The sequence below is a fragment of the Nothoprocta perdicaria genome, unplaced genomic scaffold (genome assembly GCF_003342845.1).
Source record: "Nothoprocta perdicaria isolate Ctin4 unplaced genomic scaffold, notPer1 scaffold_122, whole genome shotgun sequence".
Taxonomy (NCBI): domain Eukaryota; kingdom Metazoa; phylum Chordata; class Aves; order Tinamiformes; family Tinamidae; genus Nothoprocta; species Nothoprocta perdicaria.
The window spans coordinates 2261368-2277720 of record NW_020454339.1 but is presented as its reverse complement, the minus strand read 5'-3'; the positions used below and the strand labels follow the sequence as shown (position 1 = coordinate 2277720).

Below are 16353 nucleotides of genomic sequence, written 5' to 3'. Positions count from 1 at the left end.
AACCAGAAGCTTGTCTGAGGCTGCGGGGGGAACTGCCTTTCTGCACCTGCCTCATCTTCACTTGCACAGGAAGGAGATGCACACAATGCACAGACTAAATATGCTCTTTATTAATAAGCAAGGCTTTTAAAGCGCAGTGTCGCCCACAGCGGCTCAGCTGAGCAGAGGAGAGCGGCCATACTGGAGTCGCTTCACACGAGGACGGGCGCCACATCYGCCCAGCGACAACGAACACGCTCTCTGCTGAGCTCGCTCCCGCCTCAGCCAGCCGCCCCCATCCCTGCCTTTTCGAAGGAGATCTTCTCCTTTTCCTTGTTGGAGTATTTCTGCTCCTGCCGCCATGGGACCGTGTCCTTGCTCCCGGTCTCAGGGGAGCAGTGGCGGGAGGGCTGCGCTCAGCCCCCCCAGCCCCACTCCCTGAACCCCAGGTGCTTGTCTGGTTCAGCCCCCTCTTTCCGGCACCTCCTCCCCAGCTCTGAGCCCATCCGCTGTCCCGCCTCCCAGGGGCTCTTCCAGCTTTGCCTCCACCCTCAGCACGTGGTGGACACACCAGCTGAAGAGCCCATTCGCCCTACCCAAGGGCTTACTGCACAGACTGCTTTGTTCCCAGACCCTTTCTCAGGCCTCATGCTCACCAGGTCATCTTCTTAGTGTTTTCTCTCCCTCCAGAACTTACCCTTCTCATGCCTTATTTTCTGAATCCATCTATTATCACCTTTGGCCCAAAGGTATGGAGTCCCAAACGCACCATTTCTGACTTTGGTATCATTTTGTTTTGGGTTTCACTATCAAAACCACTTCAAGGATGAGCTACAGCACCAGATCCATCCAAAACCCTCAGCCAGGTTTTCCTTTTCCCTCACTGCATCTCCTTACATCCCTCTGGCACCCCCACAGATTCTCCCTGACCTCTGCTTTAGAGGGCTCCTCCAGTCTGTACTCCTGGACTTCAGCGTGAAACCGCTGGAGTTTTATTCCTGTCGCCTTTCATCTCAGTCCTTGGCTTTCACACAAGAAAACACACACGAGCCCAACATGCAGACCCAGCTGGGTTTATCATCTGATCAAAGCTGGGGTTTTGCTTGTAGCTCAGGAGGAAGATGCAGTTCAGATGTTCTCTCAAGTCCTGTTTACATCCTTCTYATCTACAGAAGAGCACATGACCCACAGAAATTTCAGCAGGAGCAGAAACACTGAGGCACGAAGCACAGAATTTGGGTTTGCCYGCAACTCCAGCTCCAGGCAGGACGTCTCAGCCCATCTGCACCCTAGGCACAAACCTTTAGCTTGTTTAAAACTGCAATTCCACCACCAGAAACATCATCTGTAGAAAAATGGGCAAAACCAGAGTGTCAGCCTTAGAAAATGGGGAAATAGAAAATGTCCAGATGGGGATAACAGAGCTACCCCGTTCTGGAGCAGGAATACCTCAGGGTTCATGGGGAAGCTTGTCCTGGATCCAAACTTACAAAAAAATGAACTATTCCTCTCTCCAGAGTATTCAACATTTTCTCCAAAATGGTGCCAGTGCTATTCTATATCCTTGGCTCTAGATTTATTTTTTATTTTTTTTTAATATACATAACACACAGAGTTAACAATGACTTAAAGATATCAAGTTTACAGAATACTTTGGGAATATTTTTTTTTTTTATGCTGGCATATAAATCTATACAGGGTATCTAAGACTAAGTTAGTCTAAGAGCAGTGTAGGCTGATACGAACCAATCACCAGTGTTGTCAGACTACAGATGGATGGAAAAAAATGTTAATTATATGACCTTAATCTCTAGAACTAGTTGTTTCAAAAATATAGGAGAGCTAAGAGTATGAAATATGTTTTTTGCTGGTTTTGCTCTTTACTAATGATCACTGGATTATAAAAGTTGGACTTACTATGTTCCATATTAAGTATGACTGCTAGAAAATCTAGTGTATGAACAAGCTTAATGTAAAGGTTAGCTGCCTGAAAAACCCCAGAGTAGAAATGTTACTGTCTGCTCTCACAAAACCACTGTTAAGAAGGAGCTTAGTCTTCCTCCTTCTATGAAATTATCCCAAAACACTATTTCTTTGCCCATAACTCTTCATTTTGTGCCTTACACCCAATTCATCCTTGGCCTAGTGTAATTCAGTCTTCAAAAATCAGTCCTTAAATGTACTATATTCCTCAGAAGACAGTGTTATCTTATTTAGAAGATCTGTTTATAATTCAGCATCCTAAATCCAGCTTTGTGGCGCCGGTATCACCAAAGCCTTCCTTTCCGTTGGAGGACGTTCCAGCTCCCAGCGATTCTGCTGGGGAGCATCAGGCGTTAGAGCTGTTCAAGGCAGATCTCCTGCTTTATCCCAGGCTGTGGGAGGAAAGGGAGATTCCGACCAGGTAAAGAACAGTCCTTTGGTCATGCTCTTGCCTTAAACGCTCATCCAAACCCAACCCTGCTGCCCAGGACCCATGTGCCGCAGAGCCACAGGCGGCTCCGCCACAGCGCRCCGGGCACCAAATAAAATCATCCCAACAGTAATTTTGCCAGGAGACAGATCCAGTATTAAGAAAAAGAACTAAAACCTACAATGAAAGATGTTTTTCTGCTCATTTTTATTTCTAGAAGCTGAAATAGTATGTGAGCCATAGAGAGGAGTGGAAAAAATCCTTTATAATTATATTCTTCCTGCTGCGTCCAGCAATATGGCTTAGGCACAAGCGCTGTTCTGGAATGTAAAATTCTTATCAACTGCCTTATGACGAGATCTTTCACACTGAAAGATGGGTTGAGGGAAGCAGTCTCCGTCAGAGAACAAAATTAACCTAAAGAAAATTCACAATTTTAATTTTTGAAACCTGAGAAATTCAATATTTTCAGTGCTAGCACCCGGTTCATAATAATTGTAGGAACTACCATGTAACACTTGAGCTAAAGCTATCCTAAATAAACTGAATTAAGATATTCATTTATAAAAGTGTGTTGTTCTCAAAATACCTATGATGGCAGAAAAATAAAAAAAAAGCTCAGAAAGAAGAGAAGAAACCCACAAGTGAGAAAAATCCAGCTGCAACTTTAGAGCTAGGAATTCCTAGAACATTCAACAACCAAAAAAGAAACCCACTATGACAAACTGGAGAAAAAAAAAAAAAAAAAGAAAATCTCTGCTACAAATTTAAGCGCTAAGTAAATTTCTTCCCTTGTTTTGCTGGCTTTTTAAAAGTTTAACATGACACAGGGAACTGCTGCAACTGCAATGGGATGTTGTGATCACACGTTTATACCGACACAAAATGCAGCAATTTCATCTCAAGAAAGTGTATTCCCAACACAGTAATTGCAATGAACTTTTACGATCATATGTCATACTCAAAATTATTATGTATCAACAGGTTTAGGTTACTGTTTCTGCTTAAAAAGGCAAATTATTTTCTTCATGACTGCACTGAGATGGTATGAGTCTAGAATTCAGCATAATTAAGACAACCTTAAATATCATTAACTATAAAAATGAACATCTTAACTACATTGACAATGCATAGTTGAATTCAAACCACGCAAGCAATGCTGAAATTAATATAAAAATCACCTCATTTATGTTTATCTTCACGCAATTAAGCTAGCTCTAAACTAAGAGTTATTATAGSTATTCTTATCATTTTATACTTAACCAAGAAGTGAAGGCTCCAGACTTCTACTGATAATGATGGTCCTGCGGAGAGCAACTAAGATGATTAAAGGAATGGAGCATCTCTCATATGAGGAGAGACTGAGTGAACTGGGCCTGTTTTCTCTGGAGAAGAGAAGGCTGAGAGGGGATATGATTAACATGTATAAGTTCAGGAAAGAAGAATGGAGGGAAGAARGGGACAAGCTGTTCTCATTGGTGGCCAGYGACTGGACGAGGGTYAATGGGCATAAGCTGAARCACAGAAARTTCTGTCTCCAGGTGAGCAGGAACTTCTTTACTGTGAGGGTGACAGAGCAGTGGAACAGGCTGCCCAGGGAGGCTGTGGAGTCTCCTTCTCTGGAGGTCTCCAAACCCRCCKGGATGCCRCCSTGTGCCACATGCTSTAGGTGTGCCTGCTTGAGCGGGAAGGTTGGACTAGCCGATCTCTAGAGGTGCCTTCCAACCTTGAATATTCTGTGATTCTGTGATTTTAACCCTTTCGCTTTTCACCTCTGATTTTTATGTCCCCACAAGCCCAGGTAACTTACACATATGCTTAGAGGCCTGTCGTAAAGGGAGAGAAAAGACACTTATAGCATAAAGATAACAAATTATGGAAGTCATCACTAGCAGTTTCACAAAGTCTAAGCCCAAACCTGATTTCCTCTTCCTAATCTGCTCAAGTTCCAATATGGAGATTTTACTTGTGCAAATATCTTAATCTAATGTGACATTCTTCAACACACACACACACACACAAAAGCACCCACAGCAGGGAATTTAAGTGGATAAGAGCTGTTTTATTACACTGGGCCTGACTTAAAACATTTGGAATGAATCAACGAAAACCAAGCACACAGCCATGAATTCAAAAGACAACCTAACCATTTTCTAACCAGTGGTTCCTTACCTCACTACAGAGAATAATCCCTGAGTTTCAAAAACTGCAGACTAAAGTAGTTTTAATATTATATGCTGCTCCATAAACAAACAAACAAAAAAAAGGAGAGAAATAACCAAAGTTTGGTCAAATGGAAAGTGAGAGTATCTCTCGCTCATCAGCCAAGCCATCTCCCTCAGCCTTCCTGAACTGAGCACAGAGGAAACTTCTCCTACACTTTTTTTCTGCACTTGTCTTTCCAGCATTTTTTTTTTTTCAGTAGAACATTAGATACTCAGCATATTGACACTGTGCTAAGAGCACTTCCATCAGCACTTCATTGTTGGTGTCCATCAGTATTCGGAGAAGGTACATAGCACTGCAGGGGAACACACCTCTGGGTGCATCTCTGTTCTGCCCCAACTCCAGGCATACCATGGAGAGAACACCAATGGACTGACAAATCATGCAGTAAAGGGCAAGGCTTATTCTTTTATTCCATTTCTCCAAGAGGATAATTTATACCTGATGAGCAATATGCCTCTGCTTACAGAAATCTTCCTTTAGTAAAGGCCATTTCCCTATGTGCTCAGAGTAATTATTACTGTTGTTACTGTGGCAAATAAATAACATCGTTGTTTCAAACAGAAGGCTCCCAACTTGCTTTGGGACCAAGAATCATCTTATACTATGACAGCTTTCTGCTTTTAGAAGTTAGCTGAATTTCAGGCTAAGAATATTTTGCGGGATCTGACACTGAAATGCAAAGCCACGGTGGCAGGCTCATTTTTCCCAGAGGAATCCTGCTCTTTTAGCTCAGCAAGAGATGACAGGCAGGTCACTACAAGTTAGTCTCGTTTTCTGTTTATCTGGGAGCTACTCCAGTCGAGTAGGGATCAGCTGCAACAGCCGACCAATTGCTGTATTGTGGAAAGATGAAGCAYTGTAGTAACAGCATCCTTTACTGAGCAATACAAGTGCAGGTTACTTGCACACAACAAAAATGTGACTGCTAATGGCTTCTGTTGGGAGGCTGTTCAACTCCACCTGTAATTCCATACGTGACGGTTCCTAATGCTCCCCTACGGTACCCCATCACCTCCTCCATCCCTGCTTTCCATCAGTTCATGCTTCTTCTTTTGTCTTATCGCCAAGCATCGCGTAATGCCCAACGCGCCTCCTTTTAAAAACCGTACAAAATTGTCTCCAACCAGAGGACCTAAAGCAAAGAGGTTGGCCTCTTTGGTGCACTCGTACGTATACGGGTCGATCTCGATGGGGTTCCCCTTGCACGTGATGGGCTGATTGGTGTGATGCCCTATGCCTTGCCCTTGGTCCTTCAGAAAGAAGAGATTTGGGTGAGACCCTATGAGAACTAAGGCTACAGAAAACTTCAAGATTTTCTTCAGTCCGGAGGCACTCTGAAGAACACATTTCATTTCAGGCTTGAAGGAAAGCACGTGGTGTTCGGGGAAACTGGTGTAAGCAGAACGCAGGCTGGAATCCACAGAATGCGACTGAGTGCACATCATGTGATAGACTTTGTGGTACTCGGGATAGAGCGTTTTGGGCAACTGCTTGAAAATGAGACTGGTGTCGGTGACCCTCCTGCGGAACACGTGGAGCACGGGGAGGTTGTTGTTGTAGGCACACAGGACGGCATCAGCCGCCGTGAGCCCCGCGCCCACGATCAGCACGGGGTCGGCCTTGCCACGCAGTTTGCCTTTGCTTATGGCAGCTCCAAAGTCAGACATGGAATGAAGCACAAAAGGAAAGTCCTCTCCCTCCACCTGTAGCCGGCCGGGGGAGTCAAAGGTGCCAGTGGCGAGGGCCACGTTCTCAGCAAAGAGGCAGAATGGCACGTGAGAACCATCCGCTGCTCTCTGATAGCCTCTGACTTCCCAGTTTCTCTTAATCAGCGACTTCTGTCCCTCTTCCAGTTCCATCTGTAAACGCTGGGTGGAAATATTTTCATTTAGTTGACTTTCATCTTCATCGTCGGTCCCTCGATAAAGCCTGGCTACTGACGTGATGTAAACATTGTCTCTGAAATTCTTTTGGAGGCCCATGACTTTGACATAGTGCTTATAGTAACAAGCTATTTCCTCTGGCATTACTCGGTCGCTCTTCATGTTTCTAAAACAAAATTAAAAGGTTCCAGTTAATATTTAGGCTGTCCCGGTAGTACCATCACACTTGACAAACTACCTAACTGTCGAATTGCAGAGGGTCGATACTCAGTGTAACTAACACAGTTCAGTATCTTCAAGATCTTTTATTTGCTCTTTTGATTCCTCATGTACAAGGCAAGATGTACAACACTAAGAAAGAAAAACTTCAAAGTGCTAAAGCAACAAGTAAAAGCAGCATAAAAACATTCTAACAGTATCRGAGGAGGAGAGCAATTCCTAATAGAAGGGTTTTACAAAGCCAATTTAACCTCTCTGCTATCACCAATACCAGCAAAAGCTTTGCTCAGGGAAAACAGCCTTACTAGGGATAAAGTAGTACCTCAAGTGCCATCTCTGAAACTCTTAAGYGTGCTATATGGTTTGCCGAGTACAATAAAGAATATCAGACATCCCCTGAGTACATTTAAATTCAGCAGGTATCATGTAGTTTCATATCACAAACTTTAAGTCCCATAGGAACTAAAAGAGCAAATATTATAATGTTAAAGTAAATACACAAATAGGATTTTGATGTCTGAATATCTAATTAAAAAAAAACCTGAGAACCTGATATTACATCTATGTCTTTCTTGTTATGTTTGCTGCCTTATCATTTATTAAAAAAACTGAATAAATATTTTCAGCAATCACGTTGATTTGGTTGCTGCTCTTTTAAAGAGAATTCTAGGAGAAAGCTGAAAGAAACATTAGCACTGATCGTGAGGGCTGCCACTGAWTTATACGTAGTTTTTACAAGAGGTCAGGCTACTCACAGACTACCAGGATAATAGTATATGTAGTWGTAAATGTTCAGGTTATTACTCTGCAAACCCCTGTGAGATGATCATGATTTCCTATGAGGAAACTCATGAAACTGTCTAAATGACTGAAAGTTTTCAAATGCCATCGGTACTTTTAAATACACTTTGTTTAACTGTAGTAAAACAGGTCAGCGGTCTTTAGTATTGTTCAAATTTAAGACACAAACAAATTAGCTTCAGCTAATCAGGAGATTAGAGGATTTAAGCTAATAAGGAGGCAAGATTACCTGGTTATCTAAGAACGCCACTGAAGAACAAAGGGACCGTTTCTTTAGTGCAAATATTGCCCTAAAAGAAGGAGCTGCCGGCTCCGAAAGAGCCTGCTTTAATTCCATTCCTTTAATTCTAACCACCCACAGCAGAAGAAGATTCTCCTTTCATTTTACTTAGGACAAAGATAGGAAGATTCAGATTCTAAAAGAAGTTAACCTAAAGTGCCCAAGTTTAGGTTTTAACACAAAGGCTTTCCTAAACTACTAGTATATCTGATGTTTGAGTGAGCTCATATAAGATCAWCTTGTAATTTCTATTTTTATAGTCTCTGAGTTTGTACAAGATAATATTTTTTTTCTTTAAAAAAAWTTGTTCAGGGAACTTCCTACTGGAAAAGAACACTGAGAAATACCTAATTATTATTTTAAAATTAAAATCTGTATGTAATTTTTACATGCTGCAGCATTTATTTAGAAAGCAAGTGCTGAAATAAATTTTCCTGAATTTAAAAAAAGCTGTCACACACAGTAGCTTAAAAAAGAGGAACTCACAGTAGCTCTGCAGATTTTAAACTCCTCTCTCAATTCTGATCAGAGCTGTTCATAGCAGCAGTGCTCCTCTGTGCTGCTCACAGTTCTTTATGCAACTTCAACAGCTGCTTGCAAACATGGAATTGCTTTATATATGTTTTTGATGCATTCAAAATGCATTATTTGGGCCAAGCACTGCCAATCTTCTTCTACCAGAGTACATGGGGGAGGAACATTTCCACTGTCATGAGGCAATTTATTAAACAAAGGAAAAAAAAATCATTCCTGTAAACATGGAGGCTGTTTTGCAGTTCTTAAAACAAGGCTACCTGGATTCTCATAGCAACTACATATTTTTCAAATAAGCCAAGTGATATTTTTACCTGCGCTTGTTGGCTGTCCACTCTTTAAATGCAAGTCCAGGCAATTCCATCCAGTCCCCCAAACTAATTGTTAACATAGAGCCTTCCATAGACTGCGGTGAAAAATAAGACATGTAACCAGATAAATTTCAAATTAGCATATTCATGTAAAACATTGAGAAATTCTCCTTGTACTCACAGCAATATAATATTAGAATATAAGAATATGTGAACATTATAGAAAGTGCTCAGGAAATAAGCTTTCTTATTACAGTTAGACACTCTTTTAATAATCACATGATTCAATAAAGTTATGGAAGAAAWGCAGAAAGTGGAGGGAGAACAAAGGAAAAATCAAAGTGAGTTACTGAAAACTGCCAACAGATATAGGAAAAGGCTGAAACCAGTGGGATAGGAACACTACAATTCAAGGCAGCTTAACAGCACCTGGAAATAATGTAAAGACAGAAGAGAAGTCTCAGAAAATACATTTCATTAAAACTCATTAAATCTAAGCTAACAGGGGAAGAAAAAAAAAAACCCCACAACTACATTTATGTTCACAAATCCCAATCCMCTTAACGGCTAACTTTCCCTTCCTGTTTTTGTATCTCTACCATATTTGAGCTTCACTAAGCTGAACAGTCGGAACTGCAACAGCCAGCAGTATCTAAAGAACAACCTCAGAGAGCAAGAAACCAGCGAAACGGCAAAATTATGAAGTTAGCCTGCAAGTGCCATGAAGAATTTACTCACATGCCAGGCCCCACCAGGTGGTCCTTTGCCAAGCACCATGTGGGGGATGTAGTGGTGCTGCTCCAGCTTCCAGTGCAGAACGGGCGGGTAGCCGTAGCCGAAGTCGGCGTCGGGATGCAGCAGCGTGTCGAAGAGCACGGCCACRGGGTTGGGGGAGCGCCCTTCCAGCCCCTCCGCCAGGAACTCCAGGTCCTGCAGCGTGGAAGAAAGAAAGTGCTCAGGGTCACGCAGCTTTCACCACCCACACGTGGCAGCATTCTCATGTGTAGAAGTTTAATTTCAACAAAAAGCRAAGTGTTAGTTTAAGCTGGAATTTAGGTACAGATAAATATTTAATGCAGAGATACATTCCAAACTTTTTCTTTTTTTTTTTTTTWAATAGAAATAAGCAAGGTTCAGCATTTCTACAACAACGCACTGACAAATATTTGAAGAGAATATAGAAGCCATGAGGCCAAGCTGTGCTAAACAAAAGATAGTTTAGCCTCCCAAATTGGGAAAAAGACCAAGAAGGAGGGGAGATAAGCAGAACATGGAGTGTCTGTAGCCAAAAATTAAGGCAGCTTACTGTCCTGCCAAAAACATAAACCTTGATACTTAAGGTCAACATCCTGTGAGAACAGTGTGGGATTAAAACAAACAAACAGAAACATACAGCCAACAGAGTCTCACTTTTCCACTAGAAACACACATGCATGCTTCTAGTTCAACCAAAGTAGAGCTCAGAGACACTGCAGTTCATAGCAGCACTGTCAGCGATCAAGAACGGAACGAGCAGAAAATAGCAATGTGGCAAACAAATTGTGCAAGTGTGGAGAAGAGTAACACACTGGAGAAAAACAGTGGAGGAGATTTAACCATTCAAAAAAAGACAGAAAAATCAAATGTATACACGGAGAGCAACGAGCACAGGAGTCACTGTGACCAGCATCCGAACAGTGAAAGATATGAACTGTTCAGAAAAGAAAAACATGCTCATCTCTCATGTTACTGAAAACTGAGCCCTAGGAAGAACTGTGTTGTTTAGGAATATTTTAGACTTGGAGACTGTGTACTTCAAGTACACTGTTCTTCAGTACTCCTCAGGCCTAAGTGATGGTGCCCGAACACTCCAGTGTGTGAAAGTCAAGATTCCTTCATGAGCTACTCCCTGAAAGACCAAGTGCTGCTTTACACAGGTTTGGACAAGTAACAAGGACAGGACAAACAGCTCTTGGTGTGGCAGTAACTTGATTCCATTTAAATTAAGTTGTTTACTAAATTAACAGAAGAACAAAATAACTTGTTAATGCATTAGAAATATAACTAGGTAAGTACACTAGCCTTCCATGATGAAACACACGTAATTTGGGGGATAAATAGTTCTTAAAATGCACTGTTTTTCACCTAAAACACATATAAATTTGTTAACAGCTACTGAGGAAGGTATATACTGTCCTTTATTTTGCAGGTAAGAAAAAAAGTCAAGAGGCAAAGCCAGTTGCTTCAAGCCAGAGTTTCTGAGCTTTATTGTGCTGTTAATTCTTTGCAGCTTAAGAAAGTCAGGCCATTTCTTTTGTGCGTGACACTGCTTTTATCAAAACTGCAAAAGTATTTTAAACGGGATCATTAAAGAAAGCTTCCTGTTTTATAATGTKTTTTGGAGGGGGAGGAGATGTGGGTGAGGTGGCAACGAGAGCTTACTTGGTCAACGATGGAAAGATGCCGAGCTGCTTCCAGCTTCGCATGCAGCACGGGGTTGGGATGCACAGCCTCCGGAGACAAGTATGGCCTGTAGCCAGACAGCAGGTAGGAAAGGCAAATTCCTGAAGGCCCATTCCCTATTAAAGGAGGAAGCCAATAAAAAGATAAGTCTACAGGTCACCAAATAAGCAGAAGCAAAATTATACACTGGAAATATAGTGTAGTACCATCCTTATTCACAGGAGCTTATAATATTTGCAGTAAAATAAAACCTGCCGTCAGGAACTTCCTCCAAACAGACTCAGTAAAATCTTTTCCGGTAACGAGGCATTAGTTTAAAAGTGCAAACATAGTATTTAAACCWATCTTTTAAATTTTTGATTACAGTACCAATGACATGCAACACATGGAAACAAATTTGTATGTATRACTGTTTATGACTTTACATTATGCAACAAAATTAGTATTCAAAAAATCATAGGTTAGCAGGCAAATTCACTAGTGCTGTATGAAAAGGATTAAAATTTGGTCTACCTGTCTACCTGTCAATCACCCCCATCTGAACAGTTTTACCATCCTACAACTCTGTGTTCTACTGGGTACTGTAGAATACAGAGCAGAAAGACAACCAGGAGGCTGTGCTTTTAGGTGTGACCATTAGAGAGGGTGAATAAACAGCAAAAACAAAGCTGAAAATGGTCCAAGCCCAAATGACTACAGGTCAGGCACAACAGACACAGAAATGCTGCGTGAGAGCAAATGCTTGGAGTAGAAAATTGCTGAAGTGCAAGAAACTCATTTAAGACCATGTTCATCCTTAACCATAAYGGCAACAGTATCATACATCTTTCTATGCCCTTGTTTTACATTATTTTACAATTTATTTGCATGAACTACTGCAATTTTAATATACTATTTTTCAAATATCCCAAATAGGTGGGGCAATTGAATAAGTTAATTGAATAAGTCAAAAAGTAAGATTTAAGAAATACTAAGCCAGAGAAAAGTACCTGATATGATACCCAACGTAAATGCGTGACCACATGCTGCTGTTTCGGTAGCTCCCCTTCCTCATTAGCTGAAGGAGCAGCACAGTGTTATCCTAAGGAGACTCCACTCAGTATTTTGTCTCTGTTTCCCATCTGAAGGGCACAYGTGGTGCTCACTACCTGTTCACATTCTGAACTAAAACCACAATCTCTGGTTTCTTCAGGGCTTTTATACAGCCCCAGGGTTGGGAAGTTAGCTCTCATTTCCTGCCCTTTCAACCCTTCTTTGATCTCCCTTCACTGCCCCCATTACTTCTCACCCGCTGCTTCCTGCACTGGTTTCCAGTCCCACTTCTCCAGTGCCCCCCTTCTCCGGTTTCCCAGCCCTGCATTCCCCACCAGTTTGCCTGCTCCCTGTATCCTGGTCCTCCTGTTCACTCCCACTCTCTCACAAACTGACCTCTAGTCAGTCAGTTTTTCCAGAGGCCAAGAACCCAACACRTACATGAGACCACACGATGGTTCCTTGAAGCTTCTCTTCCTGAAGACACACCCTTTGCACCAATATATGGAGGCAGGAGCATTACAGGGCTCACCAGAAAACTGTATACTGTAAGGAGCATTAAGTCCTCGGAGAAAGTTACCTAGGGAAAATGTGGAGTTCCAGCACTGGGATTTCAAAGTTGGAACAAAAACCTGTACAGAATGGTTTAAATATCTGTAATCCTGCGTGTGTATTTTGCAGACAACCTTCATCCCCGTTCTTCCATGTACAAAGGAGAAGAGCATCAAGGGTCGTTCAGACAGTAGAGCTTCCTTCTCAAACCATCCTGCCCTCCCACAAACAGACGCAGGTAACACCTCAATTTAAAGCTCAGGACGGATGCAAGCCCCTCTTAACATCTACTTGTCATATGAGAGAGAACCTTAATAACGCACTGAAGCCACCTATAATAAAAACAAGAGGAACTACAGACACACTCACACTGTTTCCACAGTTTCAAGAGCGCTCCCAAGATTGAATTATATATTTAACTACTTTGGGGAGAATTATAGGGTAAAAAATAGAAACTTAAACCTAAAGAGTTTTCTCTTTATTCACTCATGATATTTCCCATAATGTTTCTCATTGWGTCTGAGAGATTAGATACTATTATATAGATTACAGGTTTATAGTCAATATATTCCCAATATCCATGGTCCTCTCTAATTTTGTTCAAGTTTGGAAAAAACTTTGGATCAACGGTAGCCTACAACAGAATTACCTTTGCATTATGTACCTGAATTTAAAGCAGATAACCGAACACTTGTTATTTAGGTGAAAATTTAAGACCATATTGTGTTTACCCTGTAACTATCAAAGCTTGTGCAGGAGATGAATATGTTTAGCACAGCGAATCCTCTGGATTTTGAGCTCCCATATGAAATTTTGCATTTCCAACTCATCCAAATGGAATTTGTTTCTTCACAGTTTCTTGGGGGAAARCAGACACAGCAGCACAGTACAGAAGCTAGTTAAGACTGTCACCAGTAACAACAGTACTCTATGCAAAACAATTTATCCAAGAATCAGATCATAAATTAGACCTCATACGGCAAGAAATGGAATGGTGAAACTAAATGAAGGGCAACATAAATTAATGTTCAACCATGAAGTCCATTGTTTGGAAATATGTGCCATCTTTCTCTGATTGTTAGAAYGGTGCTATGAGAAGGCAGCACTGAGAAATTAAATAAGAACTTTTTAATATAATGAAGTACTGCAGGAAACTGCAGATCCCCAAGATATTCCAGAAATGAAAGAACAGCACAGAGAAGATCAAAAGAGTACTACAGAGAGGTAACGTGGGGAGAGAACCTACTTTTGTGCTCTGCTGTAGTTTTATATCATTTTAGAGCCTTTCTAAGGCTGTTTCATCTACCCATGAATTGGAGATAATAGGGCTATCAATGGAGAAAATCAACTGGAGATGTTTTTCCTAATATATGTGAGGAAAAAAAAAGGCATTCAGACAATTTGGGTAACATATTTGTTTGCCACTGGAGTCAGTCGAGGTAGTTGTGGTCGGTGTGAGCACTAGAAAGGAGTTCTAGACAAAGCAAGCCCTGAGCACAGGTATTTGCATAATGCATATTTACAACATTAAACAGTGAAAACTGAGTCATTAACCATATGGCAAACCTACACCAASGTTGAGCCAACGCCAGGAAACTGCTGCTGCTCAACTAGGAGGCAGATCTCACCCAGTGACTCATGTCTGCCACATGCCCATCAGTGTACGGCACGAGCGCTGCTTTGAGCTCTCGCWGGGCAGAGCTTTGGGAACAGGCACTGCGCACACGCTGCTATCTCAGAGCCGTGTAGGTTTCCTCGGAGCATGTTACACGCAAACATCGTTCTCTGAATATCTCTCTGCCTGCATGCTGCAGCCCAAATAACTCAGTGAAGGCCTCCCTTCCTCAAGGCCTTTCCTTTATCCTCTCACCAAGTCCTGGCAAGGCGTTGCTGGCGACCTGCTGCTCCTGAGGCATCCCGGCCAAACACAGAGCACCCTGGCACGCTGGCCCAAAGCTCTCCACCCAAGGAGCCTGTTCYTCCTCCCGTCCCTCGCCTTGTTGTTGTCGTTGTGCACAACAACGAGGCCTCAACTATTTAACCGAGACTACAGTTTCATAATTGGAACTGGCTGATTTGACATAGATTCATTTTGGTACAGACAAACAGTATTTACATAACAGCAATGGATGCAACAGAAAGAAAAAGGCAATTAATGAGGAAGTTTTGCATCTAAGCAGCATACAACACGTTTTACTGTATGCTCTCAGCCGTCCCAATTGACCACACAAATTTGTACCAGTGCAGCACCAACAGTTTCTGTGCGACCTGATGCAGATGCAAGAGCAAATCCAGTCCTGTATGCCAATGCTACAGTCAAAACAGTTCTGTTAATACTCATTATTTGTTGTCAAATGCARTTCAACTTCATCAAACCACAACTTTGATCCAAACACACTTCAGCAGCAAGTCTTTGAACATAATTTAATGGCACAACTGTTTGCCACAAGAGCTGCATCAATCTGGAAGTTACTTGCTGTGGCAATTATTTAATTATAAGTAACTGTGTACAGCAGGTCTGCAAAGGCATCCACAGTCCCAGAGAATCAAAAAAAAAATATAATTAAAAAAAAACAAAATAGGGAAAAAAAAAAACCCTTACCTATTATTACTACAGGCAGAGTGAGCAGAGGGTCCCCAGGCAGGACAGTTTCTTCTATCAAAGGCATTCTTTTAGTCTTGCTCCCAAGGCTGTCACCAAAATACTGGGCAAAGGAATTCAGAAGCTGTCCTTCAGTTTCAGGGTTGCTGTAGCTTCTACTGCAAAAAAAGCAGAGGGGATATGGCTGAATTACAATCAGAATAGCTCCTTCAGAAACAAAGTTGCTTTTGATGCTTTAAGAGCTGCGGAATTTGCGAAAACAAGAGCAAGATGGATACTCCTCCTCCAGAACTTTACTCTTCAGTACAGCTTTTCTAACAGCAGTTGAAAAGAAAAACAAGAAATGGTTTCCTCAAGAAAGCCTACAGAAAGATAACACACGGACAGATGGCTCCACGGAGATGCCGGTCCCTCCAATTTTGGCGTATGCAAGGCCAGCCAAGTACAAACAACAACAAATATTATTCTCATCAGCAACAGAGGGGAATTTATTTCTYGCTGGCCTGATCAGAGCAGGAGAGCTGCAGCCTGGCCAAACACTGAGGGCAGCTGGAGGAGGTCGGAGCAGCCACGGCACAACCAGAGCCACCCGTGTCCCTTCCCACCCAGGGAGAGGCCCTGCAGCCGCAGGCAGGAGGGAAGCTGGAGGGCAGCCTGGGCCCTATAAAAACGAGGTGYAACCTGCTCTGTCGCTGACGGACATCGATAAAGGGAGCTGCCATGCGCGCCCAGGGCAGCGGTGGCACAGCAGCCCGTTGTCGCAGGCAGGGGACCGCAAGGTTCGCTACCCTGCTCCCGAGCCCCTGCAGGTCAGTAGGGCAGCACGAACGACCTGTGCAGCTAAAGAGGGTCTAGAGAAGTGTCACTGGCGCTTACTTTAGGTAGGTCGCTGAAACAAAGACTTAATAATAGCTTTTTGAAGAGCAACGCTCCAATGAGGTAAGGATTTTTTTTTTTCTATAGAAAGAGAGCACACATTTATTTCCTAGAAATCTGCAAGCTTTAAAGCTGTTCTAATATTTCGAAAACTGTTTTCTCCACGGGACCTAAAAGCATGAGCTGCATCCTGTTCCTGT

At 42.2% G+C, this 16353-nt stretch overlaps 1 protein-coding gene across 1 annotated transcript; it reads right to left on the bottom strand.

Moving 5' to 3' along the window:
- Positions 1-4408: 4408 nt before the first annotated feature.
- Positions 4409-15669, bottom strand: OSGIN2 (oxidative stress induced growth inhibitor family member 2). Its single transcript, XM_026054551.1, has 6 exons — positions 15644-15669; positions 15278-15435; positions 11071-11207; positions 9388-9579; positions 8653-8744; positions 4409-6670 (listed from the first exon to the last, which is right to left on the bottom strand). Exons 2-6 carry the CDS (start codon positions 15342-15344, stop codon positions 5617-5619), a joined length of 1542 nt encoding a protein of 513 aa, XP_025910336.1. The 5' UTR covers positions 15345-15435; positions 15644-15669; the 3' UTR covers positions 4409-5616.
- Positions 15670-16353: the final 684 nt, after the last annotated feature.